Genomic DNA, 26,538 nt, shown 5'->3' with positions numbered 1-26,538 from the left:
TCTGCTTTTTGTTTCACCCCTTTGAAATACTTGATAAAAAGCGCAAAAAGTCGAGACTAAAAAAAAAAAACCTTGTAAATTTGTGACGAGGGAAAGGCGAAAAGTAAAAAGTAAAAGGCAACGACAAGAGCAACATCAACGAGAGTAATAACAATAATAATAATAATAATGCAAAGTCATGGGCAATGATTGAAATTAATGGATTTCTAAATGCTCAGCGTCATTGCAGTCGCCCACACTCAGCTCTTAACCCTTTGGCAGCTGTAGGGGTTCAAGGAAAATGGGGAGGGGGGCGTGTTAACCCGCTGTCGACAATTTGTGGCTTTGACTGAATGTTGCTCGCTGCGATTCATGGAATTCCCTTGTCCCATTTAAAAGTTTTGCAGTGCACTTGAGGATTTATTTCATTTGATTGCAGCATAGGAAACTATTAAACTGCACAGCTACAATGTAGATCACCTTAATATAAATAATCAAAATAATAATAATAAAAAATATTATTTAAGTGATTTTACATGATTATAAGCACCGCCAGAGCTAAGTTTATTTAATCACCTTATCTCGAATATCCCATTAAGCTCTAGATGTTTTTTTTTAATTCTCTCAAATGTACACAAAAAAATAAGAGAAAACATCTCAAATAATTTCTATTCAATTTGCTAGTTCTCCTGCCCTTCGTCGGTTTTTGTTTGTTCATTGAATTCTATTTATAAATTTTCACCTGGCTGCACGCTGCCACTCCCCCCGCCCCCTTTTACACCTGATCCTTGTGTTGGCTTCTTCTTGGCCTTCTGCCATTCCTCCTACGTCTCGCATTCGCAATCATAAAAGGCAACAAAATGTTGAACAAATTTTTATGGCTGCACAAAGCAACAGCGAGTGACAAAGCGAGAGAGCAGACCAAAAAGTCGCCAGTTCAGGATGCACAGCAAGAAAAAGTCTTTAGTTTAAAAAGCTCAAATTATTGCAGACTATAATATTCTTAGCTTTACTTAAACTTTTTATGTCGGATGTGTTTAATTTTCTTTAACTAATCACCTTACTGTTTTCAGTAACTTCTAGACATCAATTAAAGTTACATTTATTTTAGTTCGCACTATTCTCTCAGTGCAGGCAATGTCATGGCAGCATTGTCGTCTGAACGCCCCCGCCATCCCCCCCTCAACGCTCGTTTGTCGGCTTGTGGTTGTCGCTTTTGTGGCTGCCTGCTATTTTCCGCCCCGCCTAAAATTTGCTCTCCCCGTTTTCGCCGTCGCGCCTTTTAGTATTAATTACAAATGAAATTTTCTTATCATTTCTGTTGCCGTTGACAACTTTCTGTCTGCTGGCCCGTCTGGGTCACCCCCCTTGTCATTTTCCCCCGCACCGAACAGCAGGACCTCGTCTAGTTTAGGGCCAATAAGCGAAAATAGTTGCTGCTAATTGTTGTTTGCCGTTTATTGTTATGGCCAATGCGTGCTAATTGTCAGCAGCCATCTCCTTGGGCTTCCTTTGCGACGTTTTCAATTTCAATTTCAGCTTCGTACTTCGTACTTCGTACTTTGTGTTTTGTATTGGGTTTCCTGCTGGAAATTAATGGCAACACTTTAGTTTCGCTCAAAATGGTTTGACTTTCCCGTCAGCAGAATTCACTGCTGCTTCTACTGGAACTCTAGACAGTTGGAATTTAGGTGATAAATACCTCAACCTAAATAGTTGTATTTTCAAATGTATTACTTTTATAATCAATGTATTACCAATCCATGTGGCATTTTTTTTTGGTACTTAAAGTCTGGCTAGAAAAGCCATAGCCTTTGTAATGGCCTCTTATTAATGAGAACTTATTAATGAGAACTCAGCTCTAAATGATGGAAAACCTTTAATTTCCAACTAATTTTGATTGAAATTTGTATATGGTTTGTAAGTTTAGATGCTATAATTTGTCTTAAGTGCTTCCTAAAAACCATTACGTCTTTTTTTTTTGCTTGTAAATTGTCGGTCGCTTTAAAGAGTTTTAAGAACTTCGATGCATGTAATATATCCCTATTTTCCGGCTCCATTTTTTCCATCTGTTTTCTTTGCTTTGTGTTCGCTTTTCGTGGGACCCGCTTGCTTTTCTTTTTTTTTGAGCTATTTTCTATTTGTTTGCTGTCGTCGTAGTCGCTTGTCTATTTAAAAAGCACGTAAACATAGCCGACTTCTGGCGCGCCCAAATCAACAACAACAACAACAACAAGAACAACAAAATGTTAAACAATAACAACAAAAATGGTAAAAGGACAAAGGGGTGTGGTAATGGGTGAGGGGAGTGTGGAGGAAAAAATATGGGAGGGAAAAGGATTGACGTGCGCATTTTAGTCACGCTGTCGCGGCTTTTTTGCCTTTTTGCCATTTTAGCTGATTGTTTTTGTTGTTTCTGTTGTTCTTGTTGCTATTGTTGTTGTCAGGAGCAGAAGCACATTTGTCATTGTTGTAGTTGTAAGCGAAAGGATATAAGTATGTATGCACGGCATGTGTGAGGGACACGAGCATATCAGGACATCAGACATCGAGACATCGGGACATCAGCGTGCAAAACTCTGGCCGCGGGTAACTTAATATTTTGTTGATGTTTGCCCAACTTGATTATATCTATCACTATCATAATATATGTAGCACTCCCAGTTTTTGAGACATATGCAAATTTCCCGCCGAACCACAGAACAGCCCAAAAAACAAGTGTCAACACAACAGATTGGACCAAAAAGGATATGCTAACAAAATGGAATTAAATGACGAGTGCCATAATGAACATGTACAAGGCGGCGAGATTTTTGTAAATTACCCACATGTTTACGTGGGGCTGTGATACGTGTGAATAATTTACGAAAGTGCTAATTTGTTCTAGGGAACTATTTTATATGCTCCGCAATATGTTAAGTATACGTACCGTTGCCGAAAACAATTATAAAGATATCACGTATACGCACTGTTAACTTTTTAAAACAATTTGTGTAATTTTGTAAGTTACAAAAGTAAATTGATACATAATGCAGATCAAGATGTAACGATTCAGGTATTTGTATTAATTTCTTTGAATATTTAAAAGGAATAGTTCATTTGTATTTTAATTGATTGTACCAAATGTACTGACATCCGCACACTTTGCTACCCCGCCCACCGCTTCTAATTCATTTGATTTTTATGAACCAAGGTAAAGAGGAGGACAGGAGTAGAATAGTAATATGCAAATAGCCCAAGGCGTGTTCACTGAAATCAGGAGCAAAAAATCGAAGGATATGGTGAAAAATGGGTGAGAGAGAGAGAGTGAGAGATCTGAAGGAACATGGAACATGGTGGTTCCGTTTTTAAAAGCGCAAGCAAGTGAAAGCTTTCAATCAATGTCGTTCGCTCGTCAGGCGACCACCCAGCCCCACCCACTTTTTATGCCCCTCCCACAAGCGAGCTTACACGCCTCTGTTTTTGTGTCCAGCTTTGGCTTTTAATTTCTATCGCTACGATTTCATTTTTTAGTTCCGTTCACTTTGGTTCGGCTTGCCTTGTTGGGTAGCTCAAGTAACCATTTCCATTTGCCGCCACCACCACCCCCGCCACTCACTTAACACCCCTTTTGGACACACAGCCCACCACCCATGTTGGCCTCGCGTAACAGAGCCACACCTAGTTCTTTGATTTTTATTAAGTTTTGTCGACTGGGTTTTTAGCTTTTGTGTGTGTCCGTGTGCTCGCGTCCGTTTGTCCATATCCTGTCCGCTGCCACGCCTTGCTACGCCCCCGTAACCTTTGACCCCCCCTCCTCGGCTACCACTCCCATTGCCCTTCGCCAGGCTAATGGTAAATGCCATTTCAATTACGTACACAGTACTAAAATTTTATGCGGCCAGTCAACGTTGTTCGTCTGTTTTTTGCTTTGTCGATTTCCATTCGCGCTTTAAGTGCATTTGCACAATGCGAGGGGTGGATTTTCGTTGGGGTGGTGGGGTGTTGGGGTGTTGGGGTGTTGGGGTGTTGGAGCCTTTGGGTTGGTATGTGGTGTATGAGGGGTGCGGCCATAATCAAACATCAATCGGACGCTATAGCGGCCGTTTTTCCATGGTAAAGAACTAGCTTAATTGCTTCAAGAAATTGTGGAAAGGGGAGCGAAAATGATTCATTTAAACATTGCGCCTTTCAAATAGTCTTCAACTGTTTTCTTTACAAGCTTTACAATTAAATTTACATAATAAACTTCAGCATGCTTAAAAACATTGTGTCAAGCCGTTGAATTCCTTTTTTTTGGAAAATTTGTAGAAACTAGAACAAACGCTTGGATGAGAAAACGCATCCGCACCAAAGAAAACAAATCAGAATTCATCTCCTTTTTTTGTATCTTTTCCTGGGCTTCATGAAATGTCTGTTTTGTCTTTTTTTCCGCTTCCAAGTGACACTTGCACCTTTTGAATGTGTGTGTGTGTCGAAAACAAATGGCACGCAAAACACCTGTCAAAAAACAAAAAAAAGACAGAAAACTAGACGAAAAAAAGCGAAAACTTTGTGAGCTCATTTCGTTACCCGTTGTTTTCGCCACTTTTGCTGCCTCTTTTTGCTTTTGTCACTACTCAAACTGCCAATAGGCGCGCCAGCAAGTCAAAAAGTCACCAGCGAAGACAACGGCAATAGTAACAATAACCGAACACGAAAGGAACTTTGGCCAAAAAATGTTTGCTTTCAAATGAACGACTTGGGAAATACCCTTAAAGAGAAATCAAAATATCTAATGCCATTTGTAAAGTATTTGCCAGAATTAAAGAAAATAAGAATGTTCTTTTACAACAGAAATAAATGTAAAAGCAATTTAAGGAAATGAATAGCTTTAATATACTATAGACATATATTAAAAAAAGTTAAAATTCCTTTGTATGATAAGTTTTATGATTACGTTATATAATTTTTATTAAATGCAGTTTTTTATACGTCTTTTTAGATACTCAAAAACAGGGTATCAAAAGCGGAATCGACTCAGATAAATCGTGCTGGGCTGAGCCTTTCGTGCACTCAGCTGTTACGTGCATTTGTAACCGTACCCCGTTTCACCTCACTTTTCCAGTCCCATTTTCCGCTCAGTTTTCCAAGGGTGAAGCAGTATTGCAGAGTGGAACCACAGTCACTTTGGCTTTGCATTTTTTGTGAGCTTGGCTTTTCCGAGGGTAACTCTGCATATGGGTGTGTGTATGTGTTTGTGTGTGTGTGTTGATGGAAGAAAGTTGTAGTTGCGTGGGAAACTGCGAGAAATCGGTAGGAATGGGACATGCATTTGGCAACAGGTGGTGAGGCTTAGCCTCTTGGGGATCTCTTCTCCGCCAGAGTTTCTCATTCGCTAAGCCCACAAATAAACAAAACAAACGTCCGTAAAAAAAAAACAGAACAAACAGAAAATATAACAGCGGCCAACGAAAACGCACCTCAGACGAGGAAAAGAGCTTAGGGAAAATGAATAGCCAAAAAAAGGTTGCACTTAACTATTAGCAAAAGTTTTGCTTTCACCACTAGCAAGAAAGAGAGAGAAACAGAAAAAGAGAAAAGGAAGGCGAGACTGTCAGGCTTAAGCGTAAATTTTCCACTGACACTGATTTGTTGCCTTTGGTTACAGAGGAAAATGTTCGTAGGCAAACAGAGGTGAAAAGATAACTCTCAATATACGGATAATAATGAAAATAAAACAAAAAATAATATTAAATATTTAGCTGCTTTTGGAAGTGTTTCCTTCTGCATATTCAATGTTTTATGTTTAATTGTTTTTCATTTTCAAAGCACCTAAATTACGGACTAAATTTTCGCAGTGCCCAAAAATAGCCGAACAACTGACTGACATTGCTTGTTTGCTTCCGAGAGCAGTAACTTGGCATCCTGCCGCCGCAGGACCTCCTCATTTTGCCCACCTTTCTTGCACTTAAACTTCGGCAAGAGTTTGTTGCTGCTTCTGCTGCTGCTGCTGTTACTCTGCTGGTGCACTCATTATTGTCAAGTTGCCTTTTACACATTCTACTCATTTGGGTTACACAGCTACACAGCTACACAACTACACAGACACAACCACACGGGGAAAAGGACAATGAAAATCCCCTGGAAAATGAAGCTTTTGCTGCTGCTACTGCTGCTGCTGCCTACCTGCCTGCCTAAAAATGTTGTGCTGCATACTTGGGGGCGCCTGCATCCATAGATGTGCCCCGAATCTGTGGATATAGCAGTTACTCCCCAAAAACGTTGCAGTCCCCAACTAGTGGTAGGTGGGAAAGGCACTCAAATTGCCAGTGCCAAATGGCCAAATGGCCAGCAAAAGAGCAAGCAGTGAAAAGTTAAGCGGGCTCATTTCTGGTGTCATTTTCCCAACGTCCCCACTTTCCCGGACTTTTAATGATGTTACTCGACTGTCTCCGGCTTCACTTGCAGCTGCACCGCTGAGTGACCGGATAACCACAGCAGCAGCCGGGCGAAATCTATGGGGGGAGAAAGTAGCAGGAGAAAGTAGCAGCTAACCCTAGCGAAGAGCCTCTAGTTTCATTGCTCTCATTTCGGCGGACAAAAAGGAAAGCTTACAAGAAAATTATTTGCATTAATATAAAAGTATTTTTGTAGTTATACAAGTAGTTATATTTTTATTTAACCTATACTAGCTGCGATAATAATACTAATATTATAGAACTCTTCAAAAAATCAAGTTTTTTTTTTATTTAAACAATAATACTTAATTAAATAACATTAATAATTTATGTATTAAATCACGCCTTTGCTTACTAAATTCTCAGGAACAGAAACTGAGCGCTGGGCTCAACCAGAATTTTTGCAACATTTTTGCCCTGGTGCACTTTTGATAGCCGGAAACTCCGACGGACGGACAGAAAAACGAACGGACAAGCGGACAGCGGAACGGACGGACACGGAGGGCAGCAGAGCAGCAGCCAAGTGACGGCGCAGTTAATTAGTCTAAGTGGAACTGGGTGCACAAACTTCAAGCACTCCCCACTCTCCATTGTTGCCCCCAATTGCTACTTTCACTAGCTGCTCTTCTGCTTTCTCCACCAGCTTCTCCACACCCACACCCTCCCCAAACCCCTTCACAGCACTTCTGTGTCCATTTTGTGAAGGCTCTCCTGAATTGGTGGCTGCTGCCAATTGCTGTTCACTTTTCGGCTGTTGCCATTTAAAATGGGCAGTGAGCGTGTTGCGGCTTCAAATTTTTACAGGGTAAGCAAATTCGTAAGTATGGATTGCAAAAATAATTGAAAAACAATATGACGCTAAAAAAAATGCACGTTTTTTGAATATGTCAGGAACTCAAATTAATTTTGGCTCACCCTTCTACAACCTTTAAATACATTAGTTGAGCCTAATAACTAAGGCATTTAAATACATAATATGCTGATCGAAGCAACTATGTTACGGACCCAGCAAAACAAGCATTCCAGGACATCTTCTCAACCAGTACTTATCCTTTATTATCCTCAACTCTGGTTCAGACACTGAAGCAGATTGAAGAAGGACTCTCGAGGGCTCGACCGCTGAAGGATCCAAGCTGGGTGTATTCATTTCTATGCTTTAGAGTCGCCTTGCAAGTGAGTGTTCACAAAGGCAAAGAAAATCCGCAAGATTTGAAATGAGCTCATAATTTCGCTCTTAGATGTCGAACATTACAGTTTTGGTGAAAAGTATATATTAATTTCATTAGAAAATATGATATTTTCCAAGTTTTAGGTTAACTCAAATTATTATTCACTTGCTGTGTGGGTATTCAAATTACATTTCACACACAGGCACCCACATGCCAACGCTTCGATTTAAGCTAATGTTTTCCGAATGAATTTTCACTTTGCACTGCAATCGGATTTTCCTTTCACCTTGAGGGGCCACTCATAATGCAGTTAACTTTCATCCCTCACACCCAGAAACCAAAAATAAAACCGAATGTGAATAAACAGCGGGTGTGGAATGAATGAAAAAGGGGGACCTTGAATATCTCCCAACGGGAGACCCACAAACTGTTGGCCAAACATTTGCAATTCATTCGAAATCATCATTACGCCAGGGACGGGGTGCTTAAATGGTTTAGGGCGGCAAAGGGGTTAAGGGTGGTCTTTTGTGGTTGGGTGGTGTCGGTGGTTCAGTGGGTGGTGTCGGGTGGGTGGTGCAAAGTTTCCCGCAGCGTCGTCGAAGAACACACATTCTTCATTAGCCGCGCGGCACATTTTTCTCCGAGGTTTTTTCCTGCGGCAAACGCTGCAAAGTATGCTACCATTTTCAAGGGCCTAAAGGGGCAACTGTATATGTGTGCATTTGCCCTTGTGTGTGTGTGTGTGTGTGTGTGTGTGCGTGTGTTTGTGTGTACATGTGTTGGCCATGATAAATGAGCCATTGGCATTTATTTTCGTTTCAGTTTCACTTCGTTTGGTTTGCTGCCCAAGAAATCGATGTCTGCTGATTTTTCAGCCAGCCCACTGAAAATTACATTTCGCATTTTCCGGAAGAAAGAAGAAAAGGAAAGCGTCTGCTGCTAGTTCATCTAAGCGCATACAGGTGGCGCTAATGTGGCCACAGCACCTTGAACACTCTTGATTTGTTGCCGAGCCAAAGGGAATTATGCCAATTTTTTGCTTGCCATTCCATCGGCGTGTGATTGTGTGTTGGCCAAAGCCACGACCTTGTGGCTTAGTTATTTTGCACAAAGAGGGTTTGGGATCTGTATAAATAACCAACGAGTTGCTGCAAGTTTTGGCTCCCACGTTGTGGGAATTAAATATGTGTTTTAAATTTGAGGTAAAAGTAAGGTTTCTCGAAGGCTATATGAAATATTTAAAAATAATTGTAAAATATGATTGCTATCTACAGTGTCCAAATTTGAGTTCAGGGGATTTCTTAGCTTTTAATTTCTATTTATTTGGGGACTGTCTTGTCATCACTTTTTATGTGCATTTACAGCAGAATCGCCTTCGCAATCGGATTCAGCATCCAAGAATCAGAGGCACTGAAGACACTTGGAAATCAAATCGCATTGCTATTAAATTTGACCAGCCAAGCATATCTTGGCCAGGAGGCAAAAAATCGGGGGGAAAAAAAAAATAAAAACACTAAAAAGACTTGACCAAAGTGGCCAATGACGATGACGTTGGCACGTCCACACTCGGCCGAAGGAAAAGCCAAAAGGAAAAGCTGGGAGAAAAAATACCCAACCCTTTTTGTTTTTTTAGTTCTTGTTGGTCAGTCGATGCTTCAATTTTACACATGTTTTGCATGCGAATCTCATCAAACAAACACGGAAACTTCTACAAATACTATAACATCTCGACTTCGTTCGTGCCGGAAGTTGGAAATTTTCTCAAGCAAATTTTTGGCATTTTTACAAAACGTACTTGGGCCAATTTTATTAGGCAGCCTTTCGCCAGCTTTCTTTCATTTTCCTTCTTTTTTCATTCATTTTCTTCTGTCTTTTTTGGGGGCACACGCAAAGCAGCAACATCGTCAACGTGCAGTCGAAAAGTTGTAATTTTAATTTAGCCTCTAACTGCTTCAAAGACACACACACACACACATACACACACACAGAAAATGGGAAAACGGGCGGCAGATTTAGAGGTCCAAGGCGTTGAAAAGCCACAAAGTTGCACGTTCGTCTGAGGGGCTGGAAAATGAGGAAAACTTTGACTCCTGCTCTCTCGTCACGCATGCCACTGCACCTGCAACTGTGTGTTGTGCTTGGTTTTGTTCGTTTTTTTTTGTCAAACGGCTACAGAATTAGGTAGCCCAAATGAAATAAACGAATTTCATTTGCATTTTGGTTTCGTTTATGCTCGCCCACCGGAGAAAATTAAATTCAAAGAATCCAATGGAAAATGCGGATGCACACAACGATAAGCCTTTGATAAGATGGTTTTACAACCTATGAAAAATATAGAAATGCAAACTTTTCAGGGCAAGGGTTCTTGGAAAATACTAAGATATCACCTTGCCTAGAATTGCAAAAGTAATCCAGAACTTAATTAGTTTAGTTTATAGAAAAAAATAAATGTAGAGAAATCTAAGCGCTCTTTTTAAAAATCCTTTGCATAGAATTGTGAGAAAACATAAAAAGGGCAAAATAGAACTGCTAATAAAAGCTGCAACAAATTTGGTCGAAAATCTGCTTGTTTACCCAATTTGGCAAGCTGGCCAAGAAAACCTGAACCCTTAACCGCTTTAAATATTTTAGAAATAGTTTTCTGCCGAATTTTCTTCAACACATTTTCGGCCAATCTGGAAAACCCACAGCGAGAAAGTGCAAACTTTGTTTTACTTGTGTGTGTGTACTTTTACTGTTTTTTGTGTTTTTTCCGACTTCTTTCAATCGCCTGCCAATCTTAGTCAGTCGCCTTACCCCTGATTTTTCTTGCCCCTTTTTTTTCAGATCTTCCAAGCTTTTCCGCCCATCCCTCCGGCTGTCTGCTCAATAATTTGTTGGCTCTGGAAATCAAAGCGAGCCTCTGCTGATCCCCTTTGAGTGATTTGCTTGCCCGCCTCACGGACATTTGAAATGGAGCGCAGGAAAAGCAGTGGAAAAGCAGGGGGGAAAAGCGTCGACAGGTGAGGAAAAGCGAGTGAAACTCAGACGGCAATTAAGGGGCAAATCGTTTTTATTTCCACACACCACGAATAATTAATGGCCCGGCTGATGGCCATTTGGGCAGTACAGCGCACTGCTCACTTAATAATTGAATCGGTTAATAATGCAGCATAATGTTTCATAAATGATGGCCCTAACAAATCGTAATTGGCCAGCAACACTGCCAGCAGTGAGCAATAAGTTTAAGTTAAAATAGCATAAATACCAAATTCAAATGCAGCTGCAGCAAACATGAGTGCATGCATTTTTCACATCCACAATAAATGGTATTAAATTTGAATTTTTTTTGAGTTGGTATTCTCCTAGGAATTTCGCCCACATTTTGAGCGAAATTTAAACTTAATGTTTTGCTCAGATAATGTATCGTAAAAAATGTTGGTAAAGTACCAATTCATCGCACACACACACTTGATAGTAAAATGTAATTTATACTTTACTTTAATGTCCCCTGGCTTGTAGCACTAATTTTTCCGGTTAGTCTGCGGTTTTTCCAGCTCGCTTTGTTGCGAAATTTTTATGGCTGGCAGCCTTATTTAATGGTCAGTTTAAATGCTGACTCCATGACCAGTCAGCCACATGCGCTGAAATTTGTCCCCTTTTACTTGACTTGACTTGGCTTCGCTTGGCACTCGTGTTTGACCTGCCACGACTTTTTCACTCTCCAGCTTTCCCGCTCTGCATAGCTTTTCCCCACCCGCCACCGCTCCCTTTGTGTGCCATTGTGCCACTGTGCCGTGTCAAAGTCATACATTCCCCCACACACACACACACTCGCACACTCGCACACACACACATGGGATGCAAGTGCATTTGGGTGGGGAAAACGGAGAAGGGCGCGCTGCCCATGGGCAAGGTCAAAAGGCCAACGGGCGGGGGGCGTGGCCGATGTTGCTGCAGATGGACCGCCATGTGTGCGTGCGAGCGTATTGTCAGGTTAATCACTCGTTTTGTTGGCAATTACCGTTATGACCCCAACGAGAGAGAACAACAATAAAGTCGCAGTTTGGGCGGCGGTTAGAGTTGGAGTTGGAGTTGGAGCTGGAGTAGGGGCGAAGTGTGGGCGGGGCAAAGCCACTTGACCTTTTGTTGTTGCCAGCGAATATCAATGAGTCCATTATGTATGAATGTCGATGATTATGGCCGCCTGACATGACACAGTGGAAATGTGGAAATGTGGGTGTATGGTGGAAATTCCGAAATTCCATAAGGGACGTCGATAAGGGAGGCCCCCAAATGACAGTTGACAGCGTTTGGCGTTTTGGCACTTTTCCTCCCTCTAAGGACTAAGGAGTAAGGACGAAGGACCAAGGAGACGACCTCGCCCGTTGACAATAACAGCATCAATTTGCCGCCACCTGTGCGGCCCATTCCCATTTCCCGTGGGAAAGCTTCGCGAGGGGAAAGGGGGGGGGAGTGGAAAATCCAGGGCGGTAAGTGCGCCTGGCCCACATCATAAAATTTTAGCAGCACGCACTGGCGAGGTATCAATGTCAGCATGCCAGATTCCTTGTTCTATGCACAGTGGGGCAAACAGCTTGGTAATATATATTTAAATATAAATATATACTCAAAAATCCTTCACATACAAAATGACCTAATTATAATTATGATTAAATATTAAATGCATACTATATAGTAATTAGATACTCTTACTAGAATACACTAATATTAGACCACCAATTTAAATGGTGAACCCCATTGGCTTCGTTCCACTGTTCTATTACGACGGTGTTGTTTAGGGTCGTTAAACGACGAGGGGTTACTGTACAGGGGAGCCACTTCAGACTGTCTCTCACATTTTGTTATGATTATTGTTATGATTGTTGCTGCTGCTGTTTTTTTTTTTTTTTCAGCTGAAGTGCTTTTGTGAGCTTGACTGTGAGTTGAAAAATGTGTAGGCCGCTTTTAGGGTCACACACATACCCACTCACACACACGTAGTAATGCCTAAAAACCCACACAAATCGACAAAGACACACACACGCATACAACAGGTGTCTTGGGCGAAATGTTATCAATGCCAAATTAAGCGTAAAATGCTGTCGCACTTTTAAAGGCAAATTAGCCACGAAGCCCAAGGCAAAGGCCAAATGAGGCGTGAATAATGCTCATGTGTGTGTGTGTGTGTGTGTGTCCCATACATGGCATAGCTCACACATACACACACACACACAAGTGCAGGAGTTGGGAAAATTATTATGTCTGGCCGGGATCATTTATTAGCCAAGTTTTTCAGTGCTCTTTCATTCCTCTGCACACTCTGCACCCTCCCCTCCCCTCCTCTGCCATCGATGAGGCGTAAAAGAATTATGCAGGCTTCAGAGCCACGCCCCCGCACCGCCTCACAGCCATTGTTGCCATGCCATTGTTCCAGCCATTGGGAACAATTAAGCGAGCTTAGAACTCAACTGGAAACTCTCGGCCAGCAAACTGCCAACTGCCAACTGCCAATTGCAGCTGCCATTCAATAAAATTTAAACGTCAAAGCGGCATCGGGCCAATTATTTGTGACCGCACTGGACCCAAAACAGAAAGACAGCAAAATAACAAAAAAAAAAAAAAAAACCCTGCGAAAATTCCGGGGCAGTGTGGGGTTAAAAAATAAGTAAAAAAAAAAGAATTAGTCGGAAATAAAAGCGCCAAGAAGAGAAAGAAAGAAGCGTCCTGGCGGTTCTTTGTCTCTGCGATGCCTTTGTTTCGGCACGAGAAGATGACGCTGGTTCCGCGGGGAAATGGGAAAAACTATAGGAAAAACTGGGGAAAAGGGGAGTGAAGGTCCCGGCGAAATGGCGGAGAAAAGCCCAAGGGGGAAGAGTGGGAAAAGCTACAGAGAGCTGGGGCATTGTGCAAATTAAAACTGCACTTGATTATTTCTCCTGCTAATTTTCATTGTTCAAGCCGAATAAAAAAAAAAAAAAATGCCAAATGATGAAGAAAGCAAAGGAATGAGCAAAACTCCATTCAAGAAAAGTCCGTCCACAAAAATGCCCTTGCTGGAAATATGCTCACATAACTAATGTGCTAAGTGCGTGAGGGGATCGTGGTTTATAGAATGATATTCTTGATCATATTTATTAAATTATGTAAATTTAGATTTATAGATCAAGTAACTAGAAGGTTGGGAAGAATTCTGCTAACAGTCAGTATCTAAAATTGACCGTATACAATGGCTACAATGAATTATTCTTAGCCAACTCTACATTGATGTTTCAATAGCTCGAAAACAAAAAAGCGAAATGCCATCCGTGGACAACAACTGGCAGTTGCTTTTCATTAGCGCGCAAGGCGTGGCAACTTTAGCGATTTGTGGACCTCGAAGTGGAAGGGGTGAGAGGTCAGAGGTCAGAGGAGAGGGGCCAGGGGTTCGTCTTGAAGGGTTGTTTTCTCTTTCAATTCTGGCCACAAATTGGAAGCAAAATGCCAACGATGAGGCTGATGATGATGACCGACAGGCCAAGCGACAGTAACAACAGAAGCAGAAAAACAACGACTTTTCGGCAACAATGAAACAAAAGGAGAAAAAAACGGCAAAAAGAGGGGGTGTGGTCCCGCGGGGGCGGTGCGGGGCGTGGCGGAGTCGGAAAAGTCGGAAGGAAGGAAGATCGAAAGACAGCAGAAACAGATTGAAATCAGTTTGAAAACAAGCGAAGCGGAAAAATGCATGACCCGCTTGGACTTCGACCGAGGCCAAAAACCGGATGAGACGACAAAGGGGGGGAGGTGGGTTGGTGCGAGGGGGTGGCCGGTTGTCACCAAATGGTGGCAAAGGGGGTGGCAAAGGGGATGGCGACGAGGTTCAACAGTTCAGCAGTTGGCCATGGTTAAGTGCTGGAAATTATGTTATGCTCGTCGGCCATTGTTTTATGTCTCCATTCGAGGATTATTGGCCATGCATGAGAGGTCACCAACCACCCACTCAACCAGCACCACCACATTCACCCCCTCCCCATCCCCGTCGCAGCTCCCCCTGATTAACTTAATAAATAAACAATTTCAAAAGTGAAGAGAAATATCTGGACATTGTTTGAGCAGCAATTGAATTGCCACAACGAGAAAATTGTTTGGAACTCCTACAGCACTTACAGAAAAAAAAAGTTGAAAGATAAAGCCCACGAAATAGCAATGCACACAACGAGAAAATATTTCATATATGCAATCAGTGCATATACGTAATTTGTGTAATTAAATGTGACTTATGCCGATTAATTTATGTGCGTAAAAAGTCGCTATAAAACATTTCAAGCCAATTCCAATCTAAAAACAAACAAGACATGTAAATATTGTTTTTAGTTGTCAACACGGCGGCTACGTAATATTGCGTATACGAAGCCCACGGAAGTATGTTACATAAATTGCATAAATAATAAGCAACAATAACTATAATGTTTTTAGAGATAGTTTTCATAACGTTTCCCACCGTGTACAACATTTCGCAATCATATTTCCATCTGCTATTTTGAAGTCTGCTCAGCACACACACGAACACTCGCAAACAGCAAATCAAAACGATTTTCAAATGCAACACACACACCCACACACACACACTAAAAAATCAGGAAAATCCGAAGTAAGGCCAAAAAACAGGAACCACTGGCTGGGAGAGAATAACAAACAAGCAACAACAAGTATAACAATGCGAAAATAAGTGAAGAAAAAGTATAATTTCCATTTCAAATTGAATTTTCATTTGCACAAAAGCAGAATGGAGATGAAAAAGAAGCAGCACCATTCCCACACATACAGCACACACATACATAAGGCCGTATATATACCTATGTATATATAGTAGATATATGTATATAGTATGTGGCGGAGGAGCTTACCATGCACAGATAAGGAGCAGAGCTGGCTAAATATTGGGCAAAAGCGAAAATCAATGTCCTGACGCGGCCAGTTTAATGTTTTTGGGATTACAGCCTGCCGGCGGTCGAGCATACAAGCCCCACAGCCACCCACCGATTTTCCCATTTTCCGAGAAACCAACCTCTCTCAGACACACACGCACACATGTACGCTGAGAACAGCGTATATGTTTCGACGTGCAGCAACTTAATTTAGCATTAACACACACACACACTCACACACAGAGAATCAAACACACAGACAGTGGTAGCAATGCTGTTGCTGTTGTTGTTCTTATTGTAGCCATTGCACAGCAGCTAACAAACTTTAAAGCCTACCCCCATTTCTCCCCCCCTCCGAATGACCGAAGATCCATTCCCCTGCTTGCTACGTGCCACATTACGTAGCCGACTGGTGAGCCAGACTCCCAAAAATGTGCAAAAATTTATAGGACTGCAGAATAAGCCAAACAAAAAAAGAGCAGGTAAGCTGCACTAAAAGAAGCAACTATTTTGTGTTGCTTATATTTATAGTCAAGCGGCAATAAGTTATAGGAAGCAAGGGCGGCATTGAGTCATAACCTTTTAGGCAATACCAAAGCACTTTGGGGTTAAGAAAGGCTCGATAGCCACTTAAAAACTGCTAGCAGATGAAGTGCGCTTCTTAAAAATATAGAAGTTCGACAAACAGAGCTGGCACTTGGACTTTGAAATGAATAAATTAAATGTTATTAAAATAGTAATAGTAAGATTTAAGATTTGACTTAAAAACTTATACTATGGGTATGCTCTAGTATAAAAATAATAAAATTACAAATGACGGTCGAAATAATAATTTGATTATTTCGATTGCAAAATCCTAAGCAGCGCCTTACACTGCCGTAACGCACTGTTGGGGGCATTCAACTTTTGGCTGGCAGTTGCTTGCCACTTTGGAATTTTGTTTATTTCCGACACGAACCGACAGCGGCAGCTGCGACCCAGGCAAAAATCATTTTAGAAATTGTTCCTTCAATTTCGCGTTCGCCATTTGATTTTCGCGGCAAATCAGCAGGGACGTCGCTAAAAGGGGCTGCAGTTTAGTGTAATGCCCAATAAAAGGGGTATTATTTAGATGCATCGCGCTGAGAGCGAATTAATTTATTAAGCCTTGTGGAGACGCTCTCCTCCAACTGCTGGAGATTCCATCTCTTGCTGCCCGTCTGGCTGCACTCTTTTGATTTCCCACACGTGCCAGGGGAGGTGAGGAGGTGAGATCATGGGTTAAGCTACCAACCTTTTGCAAGGAGCGGTGGAGCGGGGAGCGGGATGCGGGGAAGGGCCAGCGGCAGGTTGCAAGCTGCAGGTGCAACTGTCCCAACGCTCACGGCTGATTTATCGTCCATGAAATTTATGTTTAGTTTAATCGAATGGGGCAAACAAAAATTGTGCAGAGAGCGGCCTGCTTATCGCTGGCCAGCCGAGTGCGCCCATCCACCCATCCACCCATCAACCCACCACCCACCGCCCCCTTTTGGCCACCTGCAACAGCCCCACCCCCCCCGCCTTTCACCCGCAAGGATGGAAAAGTTTACTTAAGCACAGGAGGTGCTGCAAAATTAAGCAGCAGCAGGAACCACTCAACTCAAAGTCGGATGGTTTCCTTGTTCGGGGGGCTGTGGAGGGGGGGGGGGGGTTTTATTTTTTAGGGGGCTGGCTGGGCTTAAGGGGCTCTCGCCACCCCCACCCCCTTTTTATTTCCACAAGCCGACGCTGCTGCCGCTCTTGCTCTTCTCCTCGAGCGTTTACTGCTGCAACTCGCAGACGCAACTATTGCAAAATTTCAACGTGAATTTATTGCATGAACATTTCTTTTTCCCTCCTGTTTTTTGCATTTTTTTCGTCTTCCTCATCTTCGTGATATTTTCGTTTTTCCCATATATATACATATATATACTTATAGTAGTATATAGTTTTTTTTTTTTGGCTCTATGCTTTTTCAACGTGCTGAATTTTCGTGCGGCCGACGGCTATATAGTTGTCTATATATCGCACGAGTATGAAATGCAGCGCACCTATACAGTTGTATTGTATATATGCAATTGTATATATGTATGTACATATGTATGTATGTATGTATGGGCCTTAAAGTCGGCTCATAGTTATGGCGGCCTCTGGAAGTAAATATTTAGCAGCTGCAACTTTTATGAGTGTCGGTTGGGAGTCTGTAGGTCATAGCCAATGGTTCAAGTTCTAAATCACCTTTTCAGCAGACAGAGAGCTATATTTATACTAAATTTGGCTGAGAAATCACCAAGCTGTCTGAATATATATCTTTTTCCTGAGGAGTTTTATAATTTTTCTGCTCACTTTAATTTATGATTTGGCCAAAGCCTAATTGGCATTTTTACTATTTCTACAGACCAACAGCCATTCATTTGATTTCAAATTTGATCAAATTTAAAACGTGATTCTTTTTTGGTTCGCGACGCGGTTAAAACTTTTACGCATTTGCATCTATCGATTTGAGTTTCCAAATGCAAATGAAGATGCCCACTGATTTCCTCTTGCAACTTGGCCTAAGTAGCCTCGATTAATGTGCAAACTTTTTGGGCCACTTGCATCCGCTTCTGGTAATTTGGGAGCTGGGCTGGCTTCTCCGAATCTTAGCCGCAATTTATTTATTTATTCTGTTGCTCATTATCTGTGCCAAAGGGGACTGAGGTACTGAGCCACTGAGGCACTGAGGGTTTTGGGCAACCGCTTCGCAATTAATGTTAAATTTACGATGACAGATCTGTGGCATTGATAAGACAGCAGGCGGCGGCACTCCCAGACCACAGAAACTAGCCTCAAATGCACAGGAAGCTTATCGGAGGACGTGACTGCAAGTTGATGCACTGCAGAAAAATGTGTGGACCCAGGACAACGCTACAAACAATAATAACAAATCATGTAACGTACTTTTAGATAAATGAAATATAAAAAAGCATTATTTTATAATGCTGCAAAATATAAAACAGCATTACTTTATAATCCTACAACTTCTATGATCGGGAAAATATTTCTTTAAAATCATACTTTTACACATAAGCCCTGTGTAAGGTGTATGATTCAATTTTAGCACTATTTTCTTCGAGTGCATTAATGTTGTTATTGCTGCTGCTCATGCCGATGTTCTACTTGTTGTTTTCCCAACTTGCTGTGTTGCAAGTTATGCAAGCTCGTGTCAGGTTGATGTGGAAAATTTGCATATCGCATATCGTTGACACGGTTGACACTGACCCCAAAGGGGCGTGGCAGCTGGGCGGATGGCATGATGGCATGATGGTGGATGGTAGATGGCAGGTGGATGGATGGTAGAATGTTTGGAATGGGTACGAATTATTCAATTTTTGACTAGATCAAAGCGGATGCGCTGACAGCGGGCAAATATTAACCAAATGGCAGGGTACATGTCACGCAGCAACTACGAGGCTGAAGACTGAGAACTGAGAAGTGAGGGGTGAGGGGTGAAAACTGAGGAGTGTTGGACTCACCTTGCATCCGGGCCAAAAGCAGGAGCAGCGTACAGCAGAGGGCCTGCAGCAGCTCCATATTTCATCAGCACTGAGTTATGCCAGTTGCGCCAGCGACAAGGCGACTCCGGCGAAACTTGGCCCGTAACTTACTGCCACTGTCAGTGGCACTTCTTCTCCACCTCACCTCACCTCGCCGCACCGCACCTTGCTTCGCCTTGCCTCGCCTGCTTAACGTTCGTTTTTCCGCTTTTCCGCGCTTTTCCGCTTCTCTACTCCACTTCACTCCAGTCCAGTCCAGTGCAATCCGCTCTGCTTCAGTCTGCAGTGCACGGCGCCCACTGCTCCTTCGATCGCCGAACAATATGCAACTTAAAAGGCAAACGGCATTCTGCGTAATTGCACGGCCAAGTACTGCAAAGAAAACCAGAAGAGCGATGGAAAATGAGTGAACGGTGCCTAGATTGCGGGTAGGAACTTAAATTAATTAGAACAACATGGCCACGTGCAGTTTCGAGTGGTGTCGGGACTCAGCGAGTACCCTGTAAGGGGCCTTATTTAAAAATACATGCAATATGCAAATAGACGATGTACTCATTGCTTTGTTTTATTTACTTACGAGCTTAAACATATAGTTGTATGTTTTAATTGAAATAATTTCGCCTTTCATCACAACTATCAACTTTTTTGGTGCAGGGTATGCGGCAGGACTTGTATTGGCCATTAAATGGCGCAGGATGCGAGGTGCGGGGTCTAGTCCTTCGGGGGCATTACGTCAGAGATGGAATGCACTCGCTGCAAATGTTATTAACAAACACAATGCCGTAAATACACGACTCACACACACACACACACACGCATGAGTAAGTGGGGTGATAGATGGTGGGTGGTGTGGCAGCAAGGACACGGCAAACAACAAGCAGAACAACAATGGCTTCAATGGCCACGGCTGAGTGACCTTTCTGGTCGTCAAGTAATCGCATTCGCAACGGTAGCAGTGGCAGCAGTGGCAGCAGTGGTAGCCTCCGACAACTTCGCATTTTTATGCCAGCAAACGTCAGCCATAAACATTTTTATAGCCCTGCAAGGCGGCGACGACGGGCGGAAAAATGCGGAATAGTGGGCGTGGCCGGTGGCCGATGGATGGTGGCAGCAAGGAAATCGCATAAACCACAAGCAAAATGAATTGTGTTTTCACTTTTTGTAATTAGCCTGCACTAAAGTGCTTGAAAGAGAGAGCACCATCGAATAAATGAGCGAGTGAGTGAGATAGAAATGCCAATGGTCATAGTATCGCAACTCAGAACTCCGAACTCCTAGCTGCGAACTTCGAAGTTCCTCAGCGTACGGATCTAAATCATGATAAATACACACGGCTGGGCGGTGGAAAGTACGGAAAATTACGGAAAAGTACGGAAAAGTATGGCAAAGTACGCTGCCCCTAGAAACTTGGTTAGGGGTAAAAACTTTACAGCACCTGCTAATCGAAATGGGAAAAGGTGAGGACTGCAATCGATCAGCGATTCAGGATTTCCGTATAACAAACTGCGATTTCCCAAAGAGCTCGCGTAACAACAAAAGAACTTCTTCAGATTGCAATCTGATTTTATATTCATAGCAAACGAAAGAAAAACATCATGGATATTAATATTAAACTATTTAAATATAGACGCATCAAAACAGTGGTTCTCTTAGGCTATCTGAACAGTGAAAAACTATTAAGAAATAATGAAAATTTATTTTCCTGATTTTTCATTCAAAAATGTTCAGTTTTTTGCCCGTAACTTTAACCATAATTGTTTGAATATTAAGTGCCATATATCGCTGACTTCGTATTTCAATTCTCTATGGAACTGTGTTCAGAAATGGTAATTCTATTTGTTGGCAAATTTTTTGACAATTTTGATGATGTAAAATTACAAAATACTATACATATATAAAATTTGATCCAAAAATGAATTTCCCTAAATCCTTCAAAAAGTGATGATATGTTTAGCATTGGTAATTAACTGTTTAAAGTTGGCATTTAAAATGCTGTAACACCATTTGCAGCCCTGTTATGATGAAAAACTTTTTAGAAAATATAGCATAGCCATTGAATGAACCAAAAACTTTTTCCCACATTCCGGAACATCACCCAGCATTGCAGTAAATTTGAAAATGTCGGTTAGTTTTATTAACATGTGCTTAACTTGTGCAGCTTCCTGCAAGTGTAATAAGCAGGCACTTTAATTAAGCTCAGACTGCCGGCAGAAGTAGAAACATTTTCGGAAACCTCAAAATTCGGTCGGCTTGAAGTTGCTCCATGATAGAGTCGAAAGTGAACTTGAAACTATTCTGGCATCGGAATTATTTACTCGAAAAGTCCACTTTTGGACGGCGGAAAAAACATGGGCAACAAGTACTCTTTGTACTCGTTTTTTTTTTGTTTTTTTTTTTTTCATTTTGTTTGGCGAATTGAGCCATTTGGAGTCCGAGTTCGTAGTGCCTGTGCCATTCTAAATGTCCGCCTTTAAGTTATTTGTATTCAAAATATTCATTTCGTGCTAGCCACGTTCCACAGAGCCGTTGCGACAATTTGTAAACTAGGCCTGAATAAAACATGAAAATGGAAAACAACGGGAAAACGGGAAAACGGGACAACGGCAGCGGGAAAACGGCAGCGGGACATGTGACCGCTCTTTCGCCCGGACAAAACTGCACGGTTACATAAACAGGATAATAAGGCACTTAACATGCACTCGTCGCTGTTGGCCAACACACACACTCTCACACACACACACACATACACAAACATACATTGAGAGGCAGAGCCACACAACACACATAAAGAGGCAAAAGACCACATAGACATGGCTGGAAAAACCTCGAGCAGCAAATGGCGAATGTTGAATGCCAGGAATGCCGGCATGGCTTCGTTGTAGGCGTAACAATAAGGCGACCAGCCAGTCCAACAACTCCAAACAGGACCTCCACTTATGTCAGAGCAAATCAAGCGTTACACCCCCCCGCTCTACGCTCCCCGCCCCGGTTTTGACCGGGCCCTTAGACGTTTCTGCCTTAATTTACGTCATGTCACGGACGTAATTGAAATTTACCCCAGCTGTGCGAAGTTTGCGTAGGGGCACCAAGTTAATCAAAGGTCGAAGCTAATGAAGCCATTGTCCGAAATTAAATAATTCAATAATTTCAATTTTAATAACGAGAGTTAAATAAATCACTCAAAAGTTTGGCAAAATAATACACCCATATTGAATTATAAAGATATCCTGTCTCTAACACCTGCACACTATTTATTCAATAATAATGCTACCTTTAAATAATCGAAAATAATTACAGAAAATATCGCATCAAACGAATCAAGGAATCAAGTGGAAAACAAATATTTTCAGAAACCAATTTTGTAAATTTGTTATGTATGGCAAATAAATAAAAATGTTTTCGTTGTGCGTACATATTAAAAATAAAATAAAAATGGACAACGATCGAAATTCATAAAGTGCAACGAAAACAAATTAAAACTAAAGGTCTTTATTGAACAACTTTGCGTTGAAACTAGTTTGTCAGATTGTCCATTTTTCACCAACACAACACAACACAAAATAAAACAAAACAAAACAAAACAAAACAAAACACTCTGCATTCCATTTGATGCGGCTCTTACGATAAGTGAAATTCATTTGGCCAACTATTGCTGTACGATTTGGCACACCAAAAACGAGTAGGCCAAAAATTAAACTGCACTTCTCAATTAACTTTTTGTGCAACAAAAAAGAAACTCGAAGACACACGAAGACGAAGACAACAATGGCAACAGATTATGCAATTTGAATGCAGACTTATCTAGCATTTCAGGCATTTGTCGCACAGTTTACACATTTTATTTGAATTTTAATAAGTTGCTTTTATGCCAGAGAAACGAATTTAAAATCCCCCAGAATTAAAGCACAATCGAGCTGCATTTATTCCATAAATAATTGAGATGTTTTCCGAAGTTGCCGACTTAAATGTATCGCTCTTTTTGGGGCTTTAAGTCCACGCCGCATATGTACGAATATATTATTTTAACAGAGCTATATTATATATCTATATATATATATATATATATATATGTGACAATAAAAACGATGTGAATTTGACATTCTTCTTGGCCTCAAATGATTGGGCAAACAGCAGACGCCACGATGAAAGCCCTGAATTATTGAAAACATTTAATTTCGGATTACTGACAATTGGGCTTAACTTGTAAATGAAACTTAATCCCCAGGGATATCTGCATGTGTCCGATTAGCCGCAGGACGCAGGACGCAGGTCCTTCGAACTCCAAACGGGGAGGACACAAATCATTCGCAGGCCATTGGATCCTTAATTTGCTTTAAATAAATTTTATTGGCATTGCCATGCAGCTGGGCAGCTGAGCAGCTGCAGAATCTCCAGAACCATTTTTCCCCGCAACTAAATGACATTTATTGTCAGCTTGGCAAAAGGTTGGCAAAAATTGGCGGTGCAGGATGCTGGGCATTTGCGGGGGGTGGGGTAGGTGGAGAGGGGCGGTGCGGGGCGTTACGTTAACCGAAAATGTCTTTTCATATTTTTCATGCACAATTTCAGCCTTGTATGCGTTGCATTTTCATTTTCATCCGCCTGCAGTCGCTGCATTTATACGTATATCCATATAAATATATATATATATGTATATATTTTACTTTTGCATATTTATTTATTGACCAGGTCCACACAGCCATTCCATACCATTCCATTCCATAGCAAACCATCCCATTCCAGTTTCATTTGCGGCCCGCGAAGAAGAATATTGCAATGGCTGACAAATTTATTTCGTTTGCCGCCGGCGATTTTTCTTTCCCCCCCACTGCCCACTCTTGGGTTTTTCCGATCCCCACTTGCCCACAAACCCAGTGGAAAATCCAACCCCTGCCGCCGCCACACCGCCAGCTTTTGTTCTTTTCATTTTCACAATGTGTCGGGCCCTGCCATGCATATTAAAATGTTCAAAAAACACACACACACACACAACACACACACACACACAACACACACAACACACACACAACACACACACACAACACTGTGAAACCACCTCTCGCTGGCCATTTACTGTTGCATATTCATTATTGAAAAGTTTTTCTGTCCCCGCCGCCTACAACTCATAATAAAAATGATAAGCAAATGTTTTAAAATCTACTATATATATATATAAATATATTTGATATACATATATATAGTTGTATAAATATATATGCATTACACTGGCTATGCATGCCGATTTCCTTGAGGGATCAAATAATTCCATTGCATTTCATTTCATTCATTTCATTTCATTTATTTGTTCGCCCGCACCGCACGCAATTATTTCAGTTTGGAATCAATTTATTTGCAAATAAGTCGACCAGAAGACCATTGTCCGCAAGAACGGCCTCAAGAGATCGTACTATTAGTTGCAAAGTGAGATTACAATGCTATATGGCAAATAAATTGTTCATTTCTTTTTTTTTTCGATTTTTTGCTGAGCCCAAAAGCAAACTATTATATTGAAGTGCCTTGTTTCTTGGATAGTTTTGTGAATACTTGCTTGGGGATTAATTACGATAATACCTATTGTTTTTGGAGATTATTTACATAAATATTTATGTGCTTGCTTCGCAAATAATTTAGAGATTTAATTATTTTCGAAGAGTATTTTCATTGAATTTGTATGGTTACGAGAGTATAATTTGTAAGAGAAATTTCGCAGCAAATCTGCAGTTAAACTTTTAAAACTGAACCCTTTACTCCTACAGTTTTTCCCAGGATTTTTCGCAACTAATTACATTTTCCGACGGCAGCCTTAGAACTTCGCTTTCCGGCCAAGTTGAGCCAACTAGTTTGTTGGCTTCGCTTCAACTTACTTTTTGGGCCATTTTACGCTGGATTTAGCACTTGGCCACAGATCGCCCAGATGATGTACTACTATAAAATGCGGCAACCTTAACTGCCTGCCCGCAACAGAAATCAGTTGTAAAACTAAGCTAAATATTCTGAGAGTAAATATAAAAAAAGGAAATAAATATACACCCATATCGCACATGGCGTGTGCGTTACGAGCTTTTTTGGCGTAACAGTTGCGTGAAGCATTACGGGAAATTCCTGGCGATACGTAAACCTAAACGACTGCTAATTGAAATATTAACACCTAAACGGACGAAATAACGATGACGACGAGGATGTCACCACAAAACCCTCCAGTGCCCGTCTGTGTGTGTGTGTGAGTGGGTGTATGTGAGTGTGTGCAATTAAACGAAATGCGCATAACAATTGGCCAACCACGATATGCGACCTCAAAAACATAAACAACCGCAAACGTTGCGTCATGAACACGCAAATGGCCAAAAAGAGCGAACAAAAGGGTGGCATTTAGCCATTTTACCATTTTACCATTTTGCGTTGGAAGTACATTTGTAATACAGCTCGAAATTATCACAGCAGGTCGAAATTCCAAATCGAAAGCACTCCAGTTGCCAGTTGTTCAAATAAATTTGATCCCTCCTGCGGCTGCAGAATTTAATTTGTTAAATGACAATTTTAGTTGAAATTTTCAATCAAGCACCATTCCTACAAAAATATTTCTTTTATAAACATTAAATCTCTATGTAAACACAAAAAAAAGCGCAATAAATACAAATAATGCTTTAGCTTAGTGAAAAACGGCGAATATATTGTATTGATAATTATAAAGTTTATTTCATTAATAATATATCAAATAATTTCATAATTTCAATGGATCAATTTCATACACGCTTTCCAATATTTTCTATTTACACGCATTTCAATTAGGTTAACAAAATTGTATTCTAATTAATAAAAAGGTTATTAGGTTGAATTGAATAATTTCGTTTATAAATCAAATGCAAAAAGGTAAACCTTCACTTGACCCCAAATTGACAAAATAATTCACACAGAAAGCCAATGAAATTGTCTAAGGCATATTTGCTGGCAAAATTCAGAGTTTGACCGCAAAATGTAAATCCTATGAAAACGGACATCTCACAGCCATTAACTTTCTCGAAAAACTACAAATAAACTCTGAAATAAATGGCAGCCAAGTGCTGTTGTGCCGAGGAGCTCAGTGAGTACAAAGGACTCTAAGCCTGTGTCGATGCAGGATTCGTTTGCTCCTGGTGAATGCAACTTGATTGGCAACTCCAGCGACAGACAATAGCTCCATTTCGACGGTGGGATGATGGTAGTAGAAAGTAGAAAGTGGAAAGTAGAAAGGGGAAAGTGGAAAGTAGGAAGCCGTGCAGTGAGTTCTACATGCGAATGTAGCGCGGCAAAATTGTTATGAAAATTCTTTTTATTAATTTCGTTTTGATTTCGTTTGGCTATATTCGGAGTGTGAGCGTCATGGAAAACATGGAAAAAATCCCAAAATAAATTGCCAGCTTGATTTTATTGTCGGCAGACTGATGATGTTGATGGCGACGCTGTTCGGCGAAATTGTTGGCAAATATTTGTGCAAATTTTTTGTTGCTTCTTTTTGTTTTGCTCCGGTACCAAAATTGCTCCTCGTATCTGTGTGTGTGCGTGTGTGAGG

At 41.2% G+C, this 26,538-nt stretch overlaps 1 protein-coding gene across 1 annotated transcript in view; it reads right to left on the bottom strand.

The window, feature by feature from the left end:
- LOC120455834 (carbonic anhydrase-related protein 10) overlaps positions 1-26,538 on the bottom strand; it is a 47,039-nt gene that overhangs the window by 18,975 nt on the left and 1,526 nt on the right. The window contains exon 2 of the mRNA XM_039642303.1: positions 18,969-19,361. Within this exon, the coding sequence (XP_039498237.1) occupies positions 18,969-19,026 (58 nt within the window). The 5' untranslated portion in view covers positions 19,027-19,361. The remainder of the gene's footprint in view (positions 1-18,968; positions 19,362-26,538) is intronic.

The sequence above is a fragment of the Drosophila santomea genome, chromosome X (genome assembly GCF_016746245.2).
Source record: "Drosophila santomea strain STO CAGO 1482 chromosome X, Prin_Dsan_1.1, whole genome shotgun sequence".
NCBI classification, from domain to species: domain Eukaryota; kingdom Metazoa; phylum Arthropoda; class Insecta; order Diptera; family Drosophilidae; genus Drosophila; species Drosophila santomea.
The sequence above is the reverse complement of the archived record's forward strand: the minus strand, read 5'-3'. Positions and strand labels throughout refer to the sequence as shown.